Here is a 26565-nt window from a genome sequence, read left to right as displayed (position 1 = left end):
TGTTCAACTTGTTTCTTATAGTTAATATCGCCGGATAAACTTTTCGTATCCTAAACAAACACCAATTGAAATATGGCGCTCAAACTTTAGATAAACGTCAAAACAGGTTGTACCAATGCATAGAAAAAAAAAATTACTGATTCTATTTATTCTTTTTCCAGATTACTTGAATTCAGTTTTTAAAGATAAATTTGAATCATTTAAAATAAACTTTTAGTTGTAATCATAATAAAAATCGATAAATCAAGTTTAGTTACTTTATCAACACACTGTATATTATCAATATACGAATTTATGATGGAAATAACACGGGCCAATAGATATTTTAAGAGTTTGTGATTTTTTTTGTTAATTTTTTTAACGTATAATCTCAAAAGTTTTTTTTTAAATACGTGTATATTTGTTAGGGATTTTCTTTAGTGCAATGTTTCACGTGTCTCATTCGTGGTAATAGGAAATGAACCACCGGTAAAATACATTTTGAACTATAATTCAAACTGGTGCTAATCGTCTGGTATGCATTCTATCTAAACCGATGTATTATTATTTATTAGATATTTTTCTTAGTAAAAACGACAGTAGATTCTTATCTCTGAGATGATAAAATGTAATATTACATCTATTCATGTCTTCAATATAAACTAGACAAAAATTAATCGTTTCGTAGTTGTTTACATACCATTGATGCATCGAAATTATTTCTTTTTGCATTTTCATACATATTTTATAATCCTAACTTCAAAATCCTATATTTTTTACAAATATTAAGCACGAAATATCCATTGTAAAATGAAAAGAATAAATCTAATCATTTATACTTACATGAAATTATTTGTTCGAGTAAGTTGTAACTACTTTTTTCGTTCCTTTATTGCTCTAGACACGTGAATAAATATTTTTCTGTTGTTTTCAAGGAAATATTAGCACACTGAGGCACTATATACCACTTAAACATTTTATTACACAGAAAACATTAAAGAACGCTGCAGCTGTTCACAAGCTAACCTTAAACTGACTTCAGTGTACTGCCATATTGTTTATGAAGGATTTAGCGGGAAGCTTAAACCGAAAATTTTAAAACTTCATTTCACATATGAAAAAAATTGATTATGATAATTTTGCACGTCAAATTAGAGGTATATAAATGATTTGAACCACTTTTTAAAATTTATATACATATTTATATTTATAGAAAAAGTGATAGTTGTTGAATTCCTAGGACCAAACTTTATTTTTATTGGCCTGTGTAATCGTGTGAGCGACCACAAGCTTTATTCTAACCGAGTAATAAACTATATTTTCTCCACGATAACAAAATATAAATTACGTAAATTGATGTATTTAACATACACAGAAACAGTAGTGGATTATTCGTTCCATAATCTTTTCTTTACAAATTCACGATGCCGATCTTAAAACGTAATGAACTTCTTATATTTATTACTTTTGTGTTTACAACTCTATAAATCCAAATATGGTGCCATAAATAAAACTAAGTCTGATTTAAAACCTCTGCAAAAATTTTAAAGCTTTCAAATGTGTAAAATATTTTGATTTTTGTCTAGATTCAACAAATACATTCATTGACGTAAAACAAATTGTTTTAAGAAACGTTTTCAGAGACGACTATATCTTGAATCGTGGAACAAATATATATATACTAAAATGGCTGAATTAGAAAGTAAACTTAATAAAACATGAAAAAGGTGTTTAATAGCAAGTTTAAATAACATTTAATCGATATTTATTATATATTAGTTGTATCATAGAGTAAAAATTACACTATATTTAAAATCGATCAATTAATATAACCACACATGAGGATTGCACGTGAAAGGTTATGATTAACATTTCCACCAGGACCGCACTAAGGGACTTTCGTATGGTCATTACGTATATTTTTTAATTATTTTTATTATATTATCGGCTGTATTCACAATAAGTAATTGATGTTTGGTTGTTACAATATGTTCGATAAACATCATTTAATGTATATTGGGGGTTATTTTTGTTAAATCTAAAAGGCGTGATAAAAACTTTAGTATTAATATGAAACAAAAACAATTCTGAATACGATGAAATGATTAGAAATATGAAATTTGAATTCGTAGTCGCACATTTGATTAATGATATTGAGAAATTGAAATATATTTCAGGGTAAAGTTGGCAAACCTAAGGAAGTTTCTAATTTTTTGGATCCGTTCCATTTGAAGGTACCAATTTTTAATTAAATATGCTTAAATAGGCTTTTGAAATATTTGAAAAACTTTTTAGGACAAACATAAACCTACTGTAGATAAAAAATCTGATGAAGTAAAGAACAATCCAATTAATTTGCTCGATCCATTTCATTTAAAGGTATTTAGGATGAATTTGATCCAATGTTCGAAAAAATTCATTAAAAATCATATTTCAGGATAAAATTGATAAAATTGTTGATAAAACTAACGATAAAACAACTGAATCTGATGATAACAAGAAAGATAATCCCATTAATTTGCTCGATCCATTTCATTTAAAGGTATTTAGGATGAATTTGATCCAATTTTCGAGAAAATTCATTAAAAATCATATTTCAGGATAAAATTGATAAATTCGTTGATAAAACTAACGATAAAACAACTGAATCTGATGATAACAAGAAAGATAATCCCATTAATTTGCTCGATCCATTTCATTTAAAGGTATTTAGGATGAATTTGATCCAATTTTCGAAAAAATTCATTAAAAATCATATTTCAGGATAAAATTGATAAATTCGTTGATAAAACTAACGATAAAACAACTGAATCTGATGATAACAAGAAAGATAATCCCATTAATTTGCTCGATCCATTTCATTTAAAGGTATTTAGGATGAATTTGATCCAATTTTCGAAAAAATTCATTAAAAATCATATTTCAGGATAAAATTGATAAATTCGTTGATAAAACTAACGATAAAACAACTGAATCTGATGATAACAAGAAAGATAATCCCATTAATTTGCTCGATCCATTTCATTTAAAGGTATTTAGGATGAATTTGATCCAATTTTCGAGAAAATTCATTAAAAATCATATTTCAGGATAAAATTGATAAATTCGTTGATAAAACTAACGATAAAACAACTGAATCTGATGATAACAAGAAAGATAATCCCATTAATTTGCTCGATCCATTTCATTTAAAGGTATTTAGGATGAATTTGATCCAATTTTCGAAAAAATTCATTAAAAATCATATTTCAGGATAAAATTGATAAATTCGTTGATAAAACTAACGATAAAACAACTGAATCTGATGATAACAAGAAAGATAATCCCATTAATTTGCTCGATCCATTTCATTTAAAGGTATTTAGGATGAATTTGATCCAATTTTCGAGAAAATTCATTAAAAATCATATTTCAGGATAAAATTGATAAATTCGTTGATAAAACTAACGATAAAACAACTGAATCTGATGATAACAAGAAAGATAATCCCATTAATTTGCTCGATCCATTTCATTTAAAGGTATTTAGGATGAATTTGATCCAATTTTCGAAAAAATTCATTAAAAATCATATTTCAGGATAAAATTGATAAATTCGTTGATAAAACTAACGATAAAACAACTGAATCTGATGATAACAAGAAAGATAATCCCATTAATTTGCTCGATCCATTTCATTTAAAGGTATTTAGGATGAATTTGATCCAATTTTCGAAAAAATTCATTAAAAATCATATTTCAGGATAAAATTGATAAATTCGTTGATAAAACTAACGATAAAACAACTGAATCTGATGATAACAAGAAAGATAATCCCATTAATTTGCTCGATCCATTTCATTTAAAGGTATTTAGGATGAATTTGATCCAATTTTCGAGAAAATTCATTAAAAATCATATTTCAGGATAAAATTGATAAATTCGTTGATAAAACTAACGATAAAACAACTGAATCTGATGATAACAAGAAAGATAATCCCATTAATTTGCTCGATCCATTTCATTTAAAGGTATTTAGGATGAATTTGATCCAATTTTCGAAAAAATTCATTAAAAATCATATTTCAGGATAAAATTGATAAATTCGTTGATAAAACTAACGATAAAACAACTGAATCTGATGATAACAAGAAAGATAATCCCATTAATTTGCTCGATCCATTTCATTTAAAGGTATTTAGGATGAATTTGATCCAATTTTCGAAAAAATTCATTAAAAATCATATTTCAGGATAAAATTGATAAATTCGTTGATAAAACTAACGATAAAACAACTGAATCTGATGATAACAAGAAAGATAATCCCATTAATTTGCTCGATCCATTTCATTTAAAGGTATTTAGGATGAATTTGATCCAATTTTCGAAAAAATTCATTAAAAATCATATTTCAGGATAAAATTGATAAATTCGTTGATAAAACTAACGATAAAACAACTGAATCTGATGATAACAAGAAAGATAATCCCATTAATTTGCTCGATCCATTTCATTTAAAGGTATTTAGGATGAATTTGATCCAATTTTCGAAAAAATTCATTAAAAATCATATTTCAGGATAAAATTGATAAATTCGTTGATAAAACTAACGATAAAACAACTGAATCTGATGATAACAAGAAAGATAATCCCATTAATTTGCTCGATCCATTTCATTTAAAGGTATTTAGGATGAATTTGATCCAATTTTCGAAAAAATTCATTAAAAATCATATTTCAGGATAAAATTGATAAATTCGTTGATAAAACTAACGATAAAACAACTGAATCTGATGATAACAAGAAAGATAATCCCATTAATTTGCTCGATCCATTTCATTTAAAGGTATTTAGGATGAATTTGATCCAATTTTCGAAAAAATTCATTAAAAATCATATTTCAGGATAAAATTGATAAATTCGTTGATAAAACTAACGATAAAACAACTGAATCTGATGATAACAAGAAAGATAATCCCATTAATTTGCTCGATCCATTTCATTTAAAGGTATTTAGGATGAATTTGATCCAATTTTCGAAAAAATTCATTAAAAATCATATTTCAGGATAAAATTGATAAATTCGTTGATAAAACTAACGATAAAACAACTGAATCTGATGATAACAAGAAAGATAATCCCATTAATTTGCTCGATCCATTTCATTTAAAGGTATTTAGGATGAATTTGATCCAATTTTCGAAAAAATTCATTAAAAATCATATTTCAGGATAAAATTGATAAATTCGTTGATAAAACTAACGATAAAACAACTGAATCTGATGATAACAAGAAAGATAATCCCATTAATTTGCTCGATCCATTTCATTTAAAGGTATTTAGGATGAATTTGATCCAATTTTCGAAAAAATTCATTAAAAATCATATTTCAGGATAAAATTGATAAATTCGTTGATAAAACTAACGATAAAACAACTGAATCTGATGATAACAAGAAAGATAATCCCATTAATTTGCTCGATCCATTTCATTTAAAGGTATTTAGGATGAATTTGATCCAATTTTCGAAAAAATTCATTAAAAATCATATTTCAGGATAAAATTGATAAATTCGTTGATAAAACTAACGATAAAACAACTGAATCTGATGATAACAAGAAAGATAATCCCATTAATTTGCTCGATCCATTTCATTTAAAGGTATTTAGGATGAATTTGATCCAATTTTCGAGAAAATTCATTAAAAATCATATTTCAGGATAAAATTGATAAATTCGTTGATAAAACTAACGATAAAACAACTGAATCTGATGATAACAAGAAAGATAATCCCATTAATTTGCTCGATCCATTTCATTTAAAGGTATTTAGGATGAATTTGATCCAATTTTCGAGAAAATTCATTAAAAATCATATTTCAGGATAAAATTGATAAATTCGTTGATAAAACTAACGATAAAACAACTGAATCTGATGATAACAAGAAAGATAATCCCATTAATTTGCTCGATCCATTTCATTTAAAGGTATTTAGGATGAATTTGATCCAATTTTCGAAAAAATTCATTAAAAATCATATTTCAGGATAAAATTGATAAAATTGTTGATAAAACTAACGATAAAACAACTGAATCTGATGATAACAAGAAAGATAATCCCATTAATTTGCTCGATCCATTTCATTTAAAGGTATTTAGGATGAATTTGATCCAATTTTCGAAAAAATTTATTAAAAATTATATTTCAGGATAAAATTGATAAATTCGTTGATAAAACTAACCATAAAACAACTGAATCTGATGATAACAAGAAAGATAATCCCATTAATTTGCTCGATCCATTTCATTTAAAGGTATTTAGGATGAATTTGATCCAATTTTCGAAAAAATTCATTAAAAATCATATTTCAGGATAAAATTGATAAATTCGTTGATAAAACTAACGATAAAACAACTGAATCTGATGATAACAAGAAAGATAATCCCATTAATTTGCTCGATCCATTTCGTTTAAAGGTATTTAGGATGAATTTGATCCAATTTTCGAAAAAATTCATTAAAAATCATATTTCAGGATAAAATTGATAAAATTGTTGATAAAACTAACGATAAAACAACTGAATCTGATGATAACAAGAAAGATAATCCCATTAATTTGCTCGATCCATTTCATTTAAAGGTATTTAGGATGAATTTGATCCAATTTTCGAAAAAATTCATTAAAAATCATATTTCAGGATAAAATTGATAAATTCGTTGATAAAACTAACGATAAAACAACTGAATCTGATGATAACAAGAAAGATAATCCCATTAATTTGCTCGATCCATTTCGTTTAAAGGTATTTAGGATGAATTTGATCCAATTTTCGAAAAAATTCATTAAAAATCATATTTCAGGATAAAATTGATAAAATTGTTGATAAAACTAACGATAAAACAACTGAATCTGATGATAACAAGAAAGATAATCCCATTAATTTGCTCGATCCATTTCATTTAAAGGTATTTAGGATGAATTTGATCCAATTTTCGAAAAAATTCATTAAAAATCATATTTCAGGATAAAATTGATAAAATTGTTGATAAAACTAACGATAAAACAACTGAATCTGATGATAACAAGAAAGATAATCCCATTAATTTGCTCGATCCATTTCGTTTAAAGGTATTTAGGATGAATTTGATCCAATTTTCGAAAAAATTCATTAAAAATCATATTTCAGGATAAAATTGATAAATTCGTTGATAAAACTAACGATAAAACAACTGAATCTGATGATAACAAGAAAGATAATCCCATTAATTTGCTCGATCCATTTCGTTTAAAGGTATTTAGGATGAATTTGATCCAATTTTCGAAAAAATTCATTAAAAATCATATTTCAGGATAAAATTGATAAAATTGTTGATAAAACTAACGATAAAACAACTGAATCTGATGATAACAAGAAAGATAATCCCATTAATTTGCTCGATCCATTTCATTTAAAGGTATTTAGGATGAATTTGATCCAATTTTCGAAAAAATTCATTAAAAATCATATTTCAGGATAAAATTGATAAATTCGTTGATAAAACTAACGATAAAACAACTGAATCTGATGATAACAAGAAAGATAATCCCATTAATTTGCTCGATCCATTTCGTTTAAAGGTATTTAGGATGAATTTGATCCAATTTTCGAAAAAATTCATTAAAAATCATATTTCAGGATAAAATTGATAAAATTGTTGATAAAACTAACGATAAAACAACTGAATCTGATGATAACAAGAAAGATAATCCCATTAATTTGCTCGATCCATTTCATTTAAAGGTATTTAGGATGAATTTGATCCAATTTTCGAAAAAATTCATTAAAAATCATATTTCAGGATAAAATTGATAAATTCGTTGATAAAACTAACGATAAAACAACTGAATCTGATGATAACAAGAAAGATAATCCCATTAATTTGCTCGATCCATTTCATTTAAAGGTATTTAGGATGAATTTGATCCAATTTTCGAGAAAATTCATTAAAAATCATATTTCAGGATAAAATTGATAAATTCGTTGATAAAACTAACGATAAAACAACTGAATCTGATGATAACAAGAAAGATAATCCCATTAATTTGCTCGATCCATTTCATTTAAAGGTATTTAGGATGAATTTGATCCAATTTTCGAAAAAATTCATTAAAAATCATATTTCAGGATAAAATTGATAAATTCGTTGATAAAACTAACGATAAAACAACTGAATCTGATGATAACAAGAAAGATAATCCCATTAATTTGCTCGATCCATTTCATTTAAAGGTATTTAGGATGAATTTGATCCAATTTTCGAAAAAATTCATTAAAAATCATATTTCAGGATAAAATTGATAAATTCGTTGATAAAACTAACGATAAAACAACTGAATCTGATGATAACAAGAAAGATAATCCCATTAATTTGCTCGATCCATTTCATTTAAAGGTATTTAGGATGAATTTGATCCAATTTTCGAGAAAATTCATTAAAAATCATATTTCAGGATAAAATTGATAAATTCGTTGATAAAACTAACGATAAAACAACTGAATCTGATGATAACAAGAAAGATAATCCCATTAATTTGCTCGATCCATTTCATTTAAAGGTATTTAGGATGAATTTGATCCAATTTTCGAAAAAATTCATTAAAAATCATATTTCAGGATAAAATTGATAAATTCGTTGATAAAACTAACGATAAAACAACTGAATCTGATGATAACAAGAAAGATAATCCCATTAATTTGCTCGATCCATTTCATTTAAAGGTATTTAGGATGAATTTGATCCAATTTTCGAAAAAATTCATTAAAAATCATATTTCAGGATAAAATTGATAAATTCGTTGATAAAACTAACGATAAAACAACTGAATCTGATGATAACAAGAAAGATAATCCCATTAATTTGCTCGATCCATTTCATTTAAAGGTATTTAGGATGAATTTGATCCAATTTTCGAGAAAATTCATTAAAAATCATATTTCAGGATAAAATTGATAAATTCGTTGATAAAACTAACGATAAAACAACTGAATCTGATGATAACAAGAAAGATAATCCCATTAATTTGCTCGATCCATTTCATTTAAAGGTATTTAGGATGAATTTGATCCAATTTTCGAAAAAATTCATTAAAAATCATATTTCAGGATAAAATTGATAAAATTGTTGATAAAACTAACGATAAAACAACTGAATCTGATGATAACAAGAAAGATAATCCCATTAATTTGCTCGATCCATTTCATTTAAAGGTATTTAGGATGAATTTGATCCAATTTTCGAAAAAATTTATTAAAAATCATATTTCAGGATAAAATTGATAAATTCGTTGATAAAACTAACCATAAAACAACTGAATCTGATGATAACAAGAAAGATAATCCCATTAATTTGCTCGATCCATTTCATTTAAAGGTATTTAGGATGAATTTGATCCAATTTTCGAAAAAATTCATTAAAAATCATATTTCAGGATAAAATTGATAAATTCGTTGATAAAACTAACGATAAAACAACTGAATCTGATGATAACAAGAAAGATAATCCCATTAATTTGCTCGATCCATTTCATTTAAAGGTATTTAGGATGAATTTGATCCAATTTTCGAAAAAATTCATTAAAAATCATATTTCAGGATAAAATTGATAAATTCGTTGATAAAACTAACGATAAAACAACTGAATCTGATGCTAATCAAGACAGTAATCACCCAATCCCACCAAATCCGACTAATTTTAAGGTATATATAAATAAACTCAAGAAATATCTTAGAAACATTAATATAGATGATCAATTTCAGGTGCAAACTATTTCTGATGATACAACTGATAATATTGAAAACAATAACACAATTAAATTCAAGGTATTTACACATATGACATACCAACCAGGATACATTCAATTTTCTAAATATCATTATTCTATTCTCAACATATAAATATCATATATTAATATTTCTATAAGTGTCAGTTGTTCCAGTTCGGCTCTGCGCGTACTCAAGCATGCGCAGTATAGATAAGTTGTCTGGTACAAGAGAGAAAATTAACTCATACCAACTGTCCATATAGGAGTATTACATATATGAAAAATATATTTGAATAATATATTTCGATTCGATTGTGTTTAAGTCTGTCATACTGTTTATCCTTACTCCATATTTGTTATTTGATTCTATAACATAGTCAAATAGATTATACTAATTTTAAAAATATGTTTACTTCTTAATTCAGTGTATTTTTCAATTTATTCATTCTTTTATTGAAATAAGATTTTAGGAATCGTTTTATTTCAGTCGTGTCTAACTTTTTATTGAATAACTTTCATAAATATGATACACACTATCTTCGAATTTCTATTTCAATAAAAGAAACCGCTTCTGATTTGCAAATAACTTTATTAGCATGAAAAAGTTAGTATGTTTAGACGTTTTGCTATAGAACATAGAGATGGGATTCCAATTTTGTAAATAACTACTTTTGTTAATATTCCAATAGAAAAACTACAAATTTAGAACTTTAGAAATATACAATTTGATATTATACACAGTAAAAAACAACCGTTCTATTTTGAACGTACTCTAAACCAGTATAAAATGATTCTAACCTCAATTTTCTTTTCTTTTCTATACAACAATATTATGAATTTTCTTTACATACTAATTTTCAAAGCTTCAGCTGTACATTTTGCCATTATTTAAATATATACATGTCATCATAAAATTGTAAATAACATGAAATTGTGAACCGTAACAAACGGATTAATATAGCGGCGCTGGGCGGGGCATAAGCAGTTCGACCAATCAGCGCGCGAGGTGCGTTCCATTTGACAGTTTCACTTTGATAGATTACAATCCAACGAAATTATAAATTACAGTTCACAATCTTTGAATAGTTCACAATCTCGTTATTTACAATTTGATTGTGAAATTAATACAGATTTACGATTAGAATATTATTTTCAGAACACGGATGATAAAAAAACTGACGTTAAACCGTTGTTCCCGTCTGACGATCCGTTTAACTTGAAGGTGAGTGATTTTATATTAAAAATTATATGAATAACGAAACTAAATATCATACGAGGGTTATCGGAAAAGTTTTTTATTAACGGGCTCGAAAAAAATGAGGTTAATTCTATTTATACATTGTATAACAACTCACTTTAAATATAGTTGTACAAATTAGGCGGAAAAATTTCGAAATTGATATACGAGGTAGAAAACAGGAAAAAATCAACAGTGAATATAATTTTAAGGCAAATTTTATGCCTACAATTTCAATTTTTGTAATTTTATTTTCATTAAAGAAAACTATCGAAGACGCTCAACAAGCAATGAAAGAAAAGGGTCTTGGTGGTCTGATCCAAAGCGTCCAACAAAACGTACAGGTAAATATATAAATTCGTAAATTTATTTTCAACATTTTAAGAGGTAGAAGGTTCGTTTGAAGGTTATAGATCGAAAAAAAAATGTTATTACATCATTAGGATAAAATTTTTGTCAAATAGAGGACGATTCATAAACTCGACAAAAAATCGTGGTTGCCGGTCAGACGTTTCTAATCGTCTGTCACGTGATTTTGACATATGACGTTATAGCTTGACGTTTGGGTTTGTTTATTTATAGTGGTTTTTTGGCTTTGCTTGTTTTCTTTTCTTTCTTTATACCATAATATCGTCTATAAATATTAGTTTAGAAACAAAACCACGAATATAACACGAAAACAAAAGAAAGTAATACATAAGTCAAAAAGGATAACAAAATTTTTAGGTTAACCTCAAGTTTATGATTGTGTACAATTTGCTACGAACGTCAAATGTCAAACGTCACCCGCGAACGTCAACGAAAAATAGAAAATTAAGTTTCTGAATGTCATTTTAAACATTAATCACCGGTTCTTGTCATGGAATTGTCTAGATTCGATTTTATTGTATCTAACCGACTGTTTGATATATGAAAACATGCAACTACAAACTACATTAGAAAAGTGAGGTTATGTTTGACTTTCAGCGCGTAAACTTGAACTATTTTTGACATTTATGAACGCCTAGAGAGCGTTTTAGTAATTTTAGTAATATTTGTATCATTTCAACAATTTCTGAATCGTTTATCGCAATTTCGAATATTCCCTGGCTTTTACCTGAGGCACTTCTTGTTTCTTTGTTGGTACGTTTCGAATTCAGTACACATATTTAATTTCCAAATGAGATATTTTGCCGAAATTCTCCAAGTAAATTTTCCTTTTGATGTAATTCAAATTAACGCCTACGTATTCGAATAATTTCACATCCTTGGTATTAATTTTCTTTCTGAGACACATTCCTTTTGATCTTCCCGATTTTTTTCACGTATTTCACACAATTTTCAGTAGATCCCAATCAAAATCGTTCTAATAAACGAATAAATCTAATAAAAAATCTAAAAAATTAGACCCCAACTAGTTTAGCCTCTGACTAGTCCAAAAATTTCACTTTTTGTCTGAATACAATAAAATGTGATTGAAAGTTAGGTTAGGTTCTCTCCAGTAACACATTAGTGAGGTTAGGTTAGGTAGTAAGACATTGGGGAACAGCCCTAGATGATAGACGAAGGTTGTTATTAAAGTTTTGACATATGACAACACTGACGTCAATACGTCAAAGCTGACAGTTCCATTATGAAGTTTGACATTTGTATTGGTGAACGTACTCGGAACTTGAAACATTCATAGTGGTAAAAATGACTTTTTGACTTGTTTCGACTGAAATATCACCTCGAGAAGTCATATTTGCTGGTTTACTAAAAGATTTTTTCGCGTCGGATGCCAAATGTGCGATGGAACGGTGAAAAAAGATCGTAACAGGCGACGGATCATCGATCTATGCATATAAACACGAAACATGAAACAATCGATTGTATGGGTCTTCCGAGACGAACCGAATGCAACAAGAATTCTTCGCGAACGAAGTAAATTTCGCCACGGTTCCATTGGAGTCCCATAGAACGGTCAGTTCTAAATGGTACATCGGCGTTTGGTTGTCAGGAGCGTTCAGAAGAATCATTTTCCGACACGACGATGTCAGCTGTCATACATCAATTTAAACACCGGACAATCCTTGTTTGTCATCTTCTGATTCCCGTAGATTATAAATAAATTACGAGTTCAACGTTTTTCATTTGAATTTTACTGTTTAGTGCTTTATTAGTTTTAATTAATTGCTTCAAAATCAAAATTACTAAATTAGATTTAATTCGTGTAGAAACGCATTCAAGTTCTATCCAATTAACTCATCTTCATTGTCTTCATCATCCGTTTTATGAGTAATATAGAGATTTTAAAGAAAATAGTATGAATAAGTAGTTACTACTATACAGGGTGTCCCACGACGAGTTAAAATTATCTGTATATGGTGAAATACTTATAGTAGAATCATGAAAATTTCTACGTTTGGGTTTTCGGGTACGATCTTTTTAACTAAAATATTTTTAAAGATGGCCGACTTCCGGTTCTACCGGAAGTCGACTGTAACTTTGTTATTTTGAATAGAACACCCTGTATATTAATACATTTTTGAAATTTACGTAAAATTTTAGTATACTTTTGTTTAAAAACTTTTTTCTAAAAATGCATACTTTTTGAGTTATTGATTTTTTTTGAAAAAATTTAACCCTTATAAATTATTTTTTTACGAGAATACCCGTAAATATATGAAAATGGTTTCTATTCGGTTGCTTTTAGGAAGGTTGGAAGTATTTGAATCTATGTTGAATAATTTTTTATTTTATACAGGGTGTGTATAAAAAGTGTTCAATTTTAAACTTCATAAATATCAAATTTTTTTTTTTTTTTTTAATAGAACCACCCGGTTTTTTCTATTTTAATGCATTCAGGGGTAAAAAATAAAGCAAATTTATGTATACTTTCCTATATCTAAACCTTACCGTTATCCAGTTATTAAATGTTTTCTGTAAATTTTTAGAGATTCTAAATTTAATACATTTAATATCTGGATAACGGCGAGGTTTAGGTATAGGAAAGTATACATGAATTTGCTTTATTTTTTACCCCTGAATGCATTGAAATAGAAAAAACCGGGTGGTTCTATTTAAAAAAATAAAAAAAATTTGATATTTAGGAAGTTAAAGTTTGAACACTTTTTATACACACCCTGTATAAAATAAAAAATTATTCAACATAGATTCAAATACTTTCAACCTTCCTAAAAGCAACCGAATAGAAACCATTTTCATATCTTCAAGGGTATCCTCGTAAAAAAATATTTTATAAGGGTTAAATTTTTTCAAAAAAAATTAATAACTCAAAAAGTATGCATTTTTCGAAAAAAGTTTTTAAACAAAAGTATACTAAAATTTTACGTAGATTTCAAAAATGTATTAATATACAGGGTGTTCTATTCAAAATAACAAAGTTACAGTCGACTTCCGGTAGAACCGGAAGTCGGCCATCTTTGAAAACATTTTAGTTAAAAAGATCGTATCCGAAAACCTAAACGTGGAAATTTTCATGATTCTACTATGAGTATTTTGCAATATACAGATAGTTTTAGCACGTAGTTGGACACCCTGTATACACCATGTACTATTTTTATTTTAGGCTACTTGTACAGCTCTCTTCGTCGATGGAGGAGCTCAACAGATAATTGAATCTGTAATTGTTTGGTTCAAGGACTTGATGAAAATCATCGAAGAAAAAGGAATACCCGCAGTAATGTCTCAAGTCGTAGAAAAAATAAAGGAAATTCTAGCCAAATCCATTATTGAGAATAACAAATGGCCGGCTAAAGCTTTGACGCAAATTTAATTAACAATATTCAACAGAAAAACTGTTCAATCTGCTTCATCTTCTATTCTATCATTAAACTTTTCAATTTTATCAAGTTTTTTTATTTAAATCACATCAAACTTTGACCAAAATCATCTAAATTCACGTTTAGATTCGGAAGGATCAAAATTTTACTGAACCAGTTTGAATAAACGAGATTTTTAAAGCGATTTCTACGAAACTGTAACCAATATTTCATCCTCAATCTTCACCCAAGTGACCAACGTTGTTTTTGGAAAATAATTTGATGAAAATTCAATGGAATCAAATTGAAAATTAATTTCGTTATCATCGCCAACGGTATAGTCAGTATCTTCATCTACAAGCGTTCTAATAAAATTGGATCGCAATTGCAGACGTTGAACCGCCTAAGGAACTAAAAGAATTCATTAATTCGTTCAATATTAATTTATATAACGAACTTTCTATCTCTTAAGGGTTTTGTTTAAACATAAATACTAAAATTAGATATACGCGACAAACCTATTGTTGTTTTTTTTATCTTATTCATCTGAATACAATAAATTCGAATAGTTTTCCTAAATTTGAAAGTGAACTGGGCTTTATTTCGTTACTTATTTCGTTATTTCTGTCCTCTTCAGTCGTCTGGATTAGTTACTGCATTTAAGTAAAAGTTGAGGCATCTCGGGGTTGACGTCTTCATAGAACTTCACATCATGTTTTCGACAAAATAAAGTGACTGACACTAATGACAGAACGTCAAATCTAATGAAATATTGAACCTGACACTAATGACAGTGAAATTCGACGAAATAAAGTGATTGACACTAATGACATAACGACAATCGATGAAAATAATGAACTTGACACTAATGACAGTGAAATTCGACGAAATAAAGTGACTGACACTAATGACATAACGACAATCGATGAAAATAATGAACTTGACACTAATGACAGTGAAATTCGACGAAATAAAGTGATTGACACTAATGACATAACGTCAAATCTAATGAAATAATGAACCTGACACTAATGACAGTGAAATTCGACGAAATAAAGTGACTGACACTAATGACAACGACAATCGATGAAAATAATGAACTTGACACTAATGACAGTAAAATTCGACGAAATAAAGTGACTGACACTAATGACATAACGACAATCGATGAAAATAATGAACTTGACACTAATGACAGTGAAATTCGACGAAATAAAGTGACTGACACTAATGACATAACGTCAATCGATGAAAATAATGAACCTGACACTAATGACAGTGAAATTCGACGAAATAAAGTGACTGACACTAATGACAGAACGTCAAATCTAATGAAATATTGAACCTGACACTAATGACAGTGAAATTGGACGAAATAAAGTGACTGACACTAATGACAGAACGTCAAATCTAATGAAATATTGAACCTGACACTAATGACAGTGAAATTGGACGAAATAAAGTGCCTGACACTAATGACATAACGTCAATCGATGAAAATAATGAACCTGACACTAATGACAGTGAAATTCGACGAAATAAAGTGATTGACACTAATGACATAACGACAATCGATGAAAATAATGAACTTGACACTAATGACAGTGAAATTCGACGAAATAAAGTGATTGACACTAATGACATAACGTCAAATCTAATGAAATAATGAACCTGACACTAATGACAGTGAAATTCGACGAAATAAAGTGACTGACACTAATGACAACGACAATCGATGAAAATAATGAACTTGACACTAATGACAGTAAAATTCGACGAAATAAAGTGACTGACACTAATGACATAACGACAATCGATGAAAATAATGAACTTGACACTAATGACAGTGAAATTCGACGAAATAAAGTGACTGACACTAATGACAGAACGTCAAATCTAATGAAATATTGAACCTGACACTAATGACAGTGAAATTCGACGAAATAAAGTGATTGACACTAATGACATAACGACAATCGATGAAAATAATGAACCTGACACTAATGACAGTGAAATTCGACGAAATAAAGTGATTGACACTAATGACATAACGACAATCGATGAAAATAATGAACTTGACACTAATGACAGTGAAATTCGACGAAATAAAGTGATTGACACTAATGACATAACGTCAAATCTAATGAAATAATGAACCTGACACTAATGACAGTGAAATTCGACGAAATAAAGTGACTGACACTAATGACAACGACAATCGATGAAAATAATGAACTTGACACTAATGACAGTAAAATTCGACGAAATAAAGTGACTGACACTAATGACATAACGACAATCGATGAAAATAATGAACTTGACACTAATGACAGTGAAATTCGACGAAATAAAGTGACTGACACTAATGACATAACGTCAATCGATGAAAATAATGAACCTGACACTAATGACAGTGAAATTCGACGAAATAAAGTGACTGACACTAATGACAGAACGTCAAATCTAATGAAATATTGAACCTGACACTAATGACAGTGAAATTGGACGAAATAAAGTGACTGACACTAATGACAGAACGTCAAATCTAATGAAATATTGAACCTGACACTAATGACAGTGAAATTGGACGAAATAAAGTGACTGACACTAATGACAGAACGTCAAATCTAATGAAATATTGAACCTGACACTAATGACAGTGAAATTGGACGAAATAAAGTGCCTGACACTAATGACATAACGTCAATCGATGAAAATAATGAACCTGACACTAATGACAGTGAAATTCGACGAAATAAAGTGACTGACACTAATGACAAGACGTCAAATCGAACAAAATGATGAATTTGACACTTATGACAGTGAAATTCGACGAAATAAAGTGACTGACACTAATGACAGAACGTCAAATCTAATGAAATATTGAACCTGACACTAATGACAGTGAAATTGGACGAAATAAAGTGACTGACACTAATGACAGAACGTCAAATCTAATGAAATATTGAACCTGACACTAATGACAGTGAAATTGGACGAAATAAAGTGCCTGACACTAATGACATAACGTCAATCGATACAAATAATGAACCTGACACTAATGACAGTGAAATTGGACGAAATAAAGTGACTGACACTAATGACAGAACGTCAAATCTAATGAAATATTGAACCTGACACTAATGACAGTGAAATTCGACGAAATAAAGTGACTGACACTAATGACAAGACGTCAAATCGAACAAAATGATGAATTTGACACTAATGACAGTGAAATTCGACGAAATAAAGTGACTGACACTAATGACAAGACGTCAAATCGAACAAAATGATGAATTTGACACTTATGACAGTGAAATTCGACGAAATAAAGTGACTGACACTAATGACAGAACGTCAAATCTAATGAAATATTGAACCTGACACTAATGACAGTGAAATTCGACGAAATAAAGTGACTGACACTAATGACAGAACGTCAAATCTAATGAAATATTGAACCTGACACTAATGACAGTGAAATTGGACGAAATAAAGTGCCTGACACTAATGACATAACGTCAATCGATGCAAATAATGAACCTGACACTAATGACAGTGAAATTGGACGAAATAAAGTGACTGACACTAATGACATAACGTCAATCGATGAAAATAATGAACCTGACACTAATGACAGTGAAATTCGACGAAATAAAGTGACTGACACTAATGACAAGACGTCAAATCGAACAAAATGATGAATTTGACACTAATGACAGTGAAATTCGACGAAATAAAGTGACTGTCATTGAAGCGTTTATGGTCTATGATGTGTTGTTCCACCCCCTATAACATTTTAAATGGATTAATCTTCTTCTTAATTTACGTATCTAAAAAATTGAACCAACAAAACATAGATTGTTACTTTTTCTGAATGTAGAGGATGCTGATGGATAAGGTTTCGTCGAGATGGAATTATAATTTCGAACTGATTCGCGATTGATTCGGAACTTAGTATCTGAACATCCCATACTTGTGACTACTGCGTTTATTAGCCTTTCAACATGTTTTGTTGTCGTTTCTACTAAGTCTCGAGTGAAGATATTCCTCATAGAGTAAAATTTTAGAGTTTCTAACCTATTTGTGTGATATTGAAAGTCCCAGTACTCCATAACGTTCAAAATCCTACGTTTCCGTTGCGTTATGCTGACGAGGTATAAAAAAAGTGAAACCGGTACATATATGAACTTGGATTTGTAATTTTTTGTTTTCTAATATTGGAAATTCGAAAATTAGAGTTCCGTTTTGATTTTTAGACGTTGTATCTCCGTACCGTTCCTACGAAACTAGAAAAAGCGTTGGATAAATATAGTTTTCTGCAGATACTAGATATATGGATCGAATCAGTCGCCATCAGAATTTTACTGACACCAGGAATTGTTTTGCACAAAATTATCATGGACGCGCTTATAAATTTAACAACAAATAAATAGATAAATTTATAATGAGAGTTAAAACGTATTAAAACCTAATTATTTTCATATATTTTTTTTATTTTAGATTTTCTTTGATAAGTACTTGTATATTAAGGAAACCATTGCAGATAATGACCTCGGGGATCTTTTTTGGTTATATATTTTGTCACTTTATCAAAGAGTTTTGTCGTTGCCGGCTGTACTGGTTTTAAGTGTGGTTATCAAGGCTATTAAAACAGCCTTAGTGGCTGCTGTCCCACCAATGGCTATAATACTTCATTGAATATCATTTGAACTTAAATGCATTGTTGAGTTGTCCTTTTTTTGATAATAAATCATTATTAGTACATCAATTGGTGTTTAAATGGGGTATTCCGTTGGAATTTCATCTAGAAAGTAAAATAACTTGAATCGTCTGGTCCTTCGAGCCGGATCACAACAATATTTATTCAGTTTATCGATGTAAAAGCACGAATTTGAATCAAAATATCTTCTGGTCTTTCGAGCCGGATCAAAACAATGCAAACAATAGATATTTGCTAGGTTATTGACATAAAAAAACGACAATAAACAAAATTTAAGAAATTTTAAGACATTTTTCTTGATATTAACAATTAAAAAAGTCATTTTCTATATTAATTTACCCCAGAAACTATTGATTAAATCGCATATTTCGATATAAAGATGATTAGGAACATTTTGTACTTTCAAATATCATTAAAATATTGTTTTAACGAAAATATTATCTGGTCCTTCGAGCCGGATCAAAACAATGCAAACAATAGATATTTGCTAGGTTATTGACATAAAAAAACGACAATAAACAAAATTTAATGAGTTTTGGGACAAAATAAAGTGGCTGACACTAATGACAGAAAGTCAAATCCAAAAAAATTTGAACCTGACACTAATGGCAGTGAAATTCGACGAAATAAAGTGATTGACACTAATGACAGAACGTCAAATCGATTAAAATAATCAATCTGACACTAATGACAGTGAATTTTGACGAAATAAAGTGACTGACACTAATGACAGAAAGTCAAATCCAACAAAATTTGAACCTGACACTAATGGCAGTGAAATTCGACGAAATAAAGTGATTGACACTAATGACAGAACGTCAAATCGATTAAAATAATGAATCTGACACTAATGACAGTGAATTTTGACGAAATAAAGTGACTGACACTAATGACAAAAAGTCAAATCTAATGAAATATTGAACCTGACACTAATGACAGTGAAATTCGACGAAATAAAGTGACTGACACTAATGACAGAACGTCAAATCTAATGAAATATTGAACCTGACACTAATGACAGTGAAATTGGACGAAATAAAGTGACTGACACTAATGACAGAAAGTCAAATCCAACAAAATTTGAACCTGACACTAATGGCAGTGAAATTCGACGAAATAAAGTGATTGACACTAATGACAGAACGTCAAATCGATTAAAATGATGAATTTGACACTAATGACAGTGAAATTCGACGAAATAAAGTGATTGACACTAATGACAGAACATCAAATCCAACAAAATAATGAACCTGACACTAATGACATTGATATTCGACGAAATAAAGTGACTGACACTGATGACAGAAAGTAAAATCGATTAAAATAATGAATCTGACACTAATGACATTAAAATTCGACAAAATAAAATGACTGACACTAATGACAGAAAGTCAAATCCAACAAAATAATGAACCTGACACTAATGACATTGATATTCGTCGAAATAAAGTGACTGACACTAATGACAGAACATCAAATCAATTAAAATAATGAACCTGACACTAATGACATTGATATTCGACGAAATAAAGTGACTGACACTAATGACAGAACATCAAATCGAACAAAATAATGAACCTGACACTAATGACATTGATATTCGACGAAATAAAGTGACTGACACTGATGACAGAAAGTAAAATCGATTAAAATAATGAATCTGACACTAATGACATTAAAATTCGACAAAATAAAATGACTGACACTAATGACAGAAAGTCAAATCCAACAAAATAATGAACCTGACACTAATGACATTGATATTCGACGAAATAAAGTGACTGACACTAATGACAGAACATCAAATCGAACAAAATAATGAACCTGACACTAATGACAGTGAAATTCGACGAAATAAAGTGACTGACACTAATGACAGAACGTCAAATCGAACAAAATAATGAACCTGACGCTAATGACAGTGAAATTCGACGAAATAAAGTGACTGACATTAATGACAGAACGTCAAATCGAACAAAATAATGAACCTGACACTAATGACAGTGAAATTCGACGAAATAAAGTGACTGACACTAATGACAGAACATCAAATCCAACAAAATAATGAACCTGACACTAATGACATTGATATTCGACGAAATAAAGTGACTGACACTGATGACAGAAAGTAAAATCGATTAAAATAATGAATCTGACACTAATGACATTAAAATTCGACAAAATAAAATGACTGACACTAATGACAGAAAGTCAAATCCAACAAAATAATGAACCTGACACTAATGACATTGATATTCGTCGAAATAAAGTGACTGACACTAATGACAGAACATCAAATCAATTAAAATAATGAACCTGACTCTAATGACAGTGAAATTCGACGAAATAAAGTGACTGACACTAATGACAGAACGTCAAATCTAATGAAATATTGAACCTGACACTAATGACAGTGAAATTCGACGAAATAAAGTGACTGACACTAATGACAGAACATCAAATCGAACAAAATAATGAACCTGACTCTAATGACAGTGAAATTCGACGAAATAAAGTGACTGACACTTATGACAGAACATCAAATCGAACAAAATAATGAACCTGACACTAATGACAGTGAAATTCGACGAAATAAAGTGACTGACACTAATGAGAGAACGTCAAATCTAATGAAATATTGAACCTGACACTAATGACAGTGAAATTCGACGAAATAAAGTGACTGACACTAATGACATAACGTCAATCGATGAAAATAATGAACCTGACACTAATGACAGTGAAATTCGACGAAATAAAGTGACTGACACTAATGACAAGACGTCAAATCGAACAAAATAATGAACCTGACACTAATGACAGTGAAATTCGACGAAATAAAGTGACTGACATTAATGACAGAACGTCAAATCGAACAAAATAATGAACCTGACACTAATGACAGTGAAATTCGACGAAATAAAGTGACTGACACTAATGACATAACGTCAATCGATGAAAATAATGAACCTGACACTAATGACAGTGAAATTCGACGAAATAAAGTGACTGACATTAATGACAGAACGTCAAATCGAACAAAATAATGAACCTGACGCTAATGACAGTGAAATTCGACGAAATAAAGTGACTGACACTAATGACAGAACGTCAAATCGAACAAAATAATGAACCTGACGCTAATGACAGTGAAATTCGACGAAATAAAGTGACTGACACTAATGACAGAACGTCAAATCGATTAAAATAATGAACTTGACACTAATGACAGTGAAATTCGACGAAATAAAGTGACTGACATTAATGACAGAACGTCAAATCGAACAAAATAATGAACCTGACACTAATGACAGTGAAATTCGACGAAATAAAGTGACTGACACTAATGACAGAACGTCAAATCGATTAAAATAATGAACTTGACACTAATGACAGTGAAATTCGACGAAATAAAGTGACTGACATTAATGACAGAACGTCAAATCGAACAAAATAATGAACCTGACACTAATGACAGTGAAATTCGACGAAATAAAGTGACTGACACTAATGACAGAACGTCAAATCGATTAAAATAATGAACTTGACACTAATGACAGTGAAATTCGACGAAATAAAGTGACTGACATTAATGACAGAACGTCAAATCGAACAAAATAATGAACCTGACACTAATGACAGTGAAATTCGACGAAATAAAGTGACTGACACTAATGACAGAACGTCAAATCGATTAAAATAATGAACTTGACACTAATGACAGTGAAATTCGACGAAATAAAGTGACTGACATTAATGACAGAACGTCAAATCGAACAAAATAATGAACCTGACACTAATGACAGTGAAATTCGACGAAATAAAGTGACTGACACTAATGACATAACGTCAATCGATGAAAATAATGAACCTGACACTAATGACAGTGAAATTCGACGAAATAAAGTGACTGACATTAATGACAGAACGTCAAATCGAACAAAATAATGAACCTGACACTAATGACATTGATATTCGTCGAAATAAAGTGACTGACACTAATGACAGAACATCAAATCAATTAAAATAATGAACCTGACTCTAATGACAGTGAAATTCGACGAAATAAAGTGACTGACACTAATGACAGAACGTCAAATCTAATGAAATATTGAACCTGACACTAATGACAGTGAAATTCGACGAAATAAAGTGACTGACACTAATGACAGAACATCAAATCGAACAAAATAATGAACCTGACTCTAATGACAGTGAAATTCGACGAAATAAAGTGACTGACACTAATGACAGAACATCAAATCGAACAAAATAATGAACCTGACACTAATGACAGTGAAATTCGACGAAATAAAGTGACTGACACTAATGACAGAACGTCAAATCTAATGAAATATTGAACCTGACACTAATGACAGTGAAATTCGACGAAATAAAGTGACTGACACTAATGACATAACGTCAATCGATGAAAATAATGAACCTGACACTAATGACAGTGAAATTCGACGAAATAAAGTGACTGACACTAATGACAAGACGTCAAATCGAACAAAATAATGAACCTGACACTAATGACAGTGAAATTCGACGAAATAAAGTGACTGACATTAATGACAGAACGTCAAATCGAACAAAATAATGAACCTGACACTAATGACAGTGAAATTCGACGAAATAAAGTGACTGACACTAATGACATAACGTCAATCGATGAAAATAATGAACCTGACACTAATGACAGTGAAATTCGACGAAATAAAGTGACTGACATTAATGACAGAACGTCAAATCGAACAAAATAATGAACCTGACACTAATGACAGTGAAATTCGACGAAATAAAGTGACTGACACTAATGACAGAACGTCAAATCGAACAAAATAATGAACCTGACGCTAATGACAGTGAAATTCGACGAAATAAAGTGACTGACACTAATGACAGAACGTCAAATCGATTAAAATAATGAACTTGACACTAATGACAGTGAAATTCGACGAAATAAAGTGACTGACATTAATGACAGAACGTCAAATCGAACAAAATAATGAACCTGACACTAATGACAGTGAAATTCGACGAAATAAAGTGACTGACACTATTGACAGAACGTCAAATCGAATAAAATAACGAACGAAATGTCAGATGCGTTGTTTCGTCCGCAAATTACGAAAAAAAAACGTTTTTGGTTATCAAAAGACGTACTGAAATAAATAATCGATTCATTCGGTTACCGTTTTCATTTAGGGGTTCCAGGGGATTAATGTTTTTGTGTTGTGACGATATTATTTATCTATACATTCGAATGATTCACTGATTCCGAAATTTCAATATTTCATAGCAAACACAAGTAGTTTACTATTCAGTTTGCGGTGGGGATTCTTTCATCTCTTTTCGTTATTTCATGACCGTACACGAAAGGTTTTAATAATGTCAAAAAGTGAATCAAAACAAATACGAGGAAGTCATTATACATTCAGTATATTTTAGTATTCATAACATACTTGAAAGACCTGGTAAAAGGAGACAAGTTTGATGAATGAAACTTCATTTACACAACAAATCTCGCAAAATAAATTTCTATGATATACGTTACATAATATAGCTCGAAACGAGACTGTTATCTACCAAAGTTTGAGAACAGACACGTTATAATGAGAAAGTGCCTCGTCGTGACAATTTTATTGCGAAGTTTCGATCATACAGTTTGTAAAAATCTGCAACTTTCATGATTATACAAAAAATCAACCAAATTCTATTCTAACCTATAAATAGGCATATTGATTTCTTCTTTTTTATTATTATTTTTAGCAGGAACTGTCAGATTTAGCGGACGCTCCGGAATTAGCTCGCTTGAAACAGAAAGAAATCCCCGAACTCATCGGTCTTTATTTCCTTTCCTTGGTTAATATGGGTATGGCCATTCCAGGATTATTGTTCGTTAAAATAAATAATGCCAGGATGAAGGATAATATAGAGAGAGCTTTAGCTCCTTTCGTCATCAAACCATCGTTCATACGTTGAATTAAATACAAATTTTATTTCTTTCTGATGATTGTTATACTATAAAATAAGTTTTTAATGCCCTTCAGTTTGATTATTTCTTCTCAGTTTATCGCATAAACAAATAACGAAGACCATACTATAAGTTAGAAGAATCGGATGAAAAAGAAGAAGAAATTTCACCAATTTTGTCGTTACCACACAAAATTTGAATTTGACATTATGTGGAATTGTATTAATTCTCTAATATCATCGTACTATTTTGTTTTTTATGCTTTAGATCTTCGTTTTTGTTTATTTCACTTTTTTTTTGTTGTAAATTCAGTATTTCCATACACATTTTTATTCTTTAATGAAATATTATCAACATAATCAAAAACTTATAAAAAAAATCATGAAAGCTGCAGATTATTTCGAATTTTTTATTATTTCAGCGTAAATTATATCAAATATTGTAATTTTGTAACCAAAATAAATCATTTGCTTCTGAATCAGACTTTTATTTGAATCACTTAACCTCTTTCTTAAAGTTTTTCATTTTTTTAAACTTTCTAATATCGATAAATGTGTAAAAAGTATTCCCACTTATTATTTTGACTGAATTGCCAGAAGGAAAAATAAATATGGAAATTTTTTTTTATGGAAACACCCCAAAACGAAAAGTCTGTTTTTACTACTTTTTTCATTTCAAATTCGTATAAAAAAAGTGATCTTTGCGAACATATCGAAACAAAATGTAAGAAAAATATTTTTATAAAGCATTCTCATCTTACAGGATCGGATTCCTCAATATATATTAACTTTAATATACGAAATATAATAATATCTATCTGTCATCCGTCATCGTTTACTGTCAACGGAAACTGATGGACTCGATTGTGAGAGAAACCAGCAAACACTGGCTATATATACTGGCGTGATTTTAGGAGTGGGCGTTACAGGAGGAGTGGCAAAGCAGTCAGACCATCATGCGTATTAGTTAACACACGTTGAATTAAATCTTGAGAATTTCTAGACAATCTGTGTTAATTGTAAATTTTAAAATGGTTCTAAAGAATGTTTTCGTCATGTCTAAAATTATCCAGACGCTATTGACATGGTCTGATTTTTATCGAACTAAAAGTATTGATTATTAGT

The 26565-nt window shown here is 29.5% G+C and overlaps 1 protein-coding gene across 5 annotated transcripts in view; it reads left to right on the top strand.

Annotated features, from left to right (window-relative positions):
* The window catches only part of LOC130895510 (uncharacterized), a 29376-nt gene extending 3457 nt beyond the window's left edge, over positions 1-25919 (top strand). For 2 of the 5 annotated variants that reach the window (XM_057802844.1, XM_057802848.1), the window contains 3 exons: positions 10915-10980; positions 11259-11339; positions 25237-25919. In XM_057802844.1, the coding sequence (XP_057658827.1) occupies positions 10915-10980; positions 11259-11339; positions 25237-25449 (360 nt within the window). In that variant the 3' untranslated portion in view covers positions 25450-25919. The other 3 variants (XM_057802846.1, XM_057802847.1, XM_057802845.1) reach the window with 3 other exon arrangements.
* Positions 25920-26565: the final 646 nt, after the last annotated feature.

Source organism: Diorhabda carinulata, chromosome 6, assembly GCF_026250575.1.
Source record: "Diorhabda carinulata isolate Delta chromosome 6, icDioCari1.1, whole genome shotgun sequence".
NCBI lineage: Eukaryota > Metazoa > Arthropoda > Insecta > Coleoptera > Chrysomelidae > Diorhabda > Diorhabda carinulata.
The sequence above is the reverse complement of the archived record's forward strand: the minus strand, read 5'-3'. Positions and strand labels throughout refer to the sequence as shown.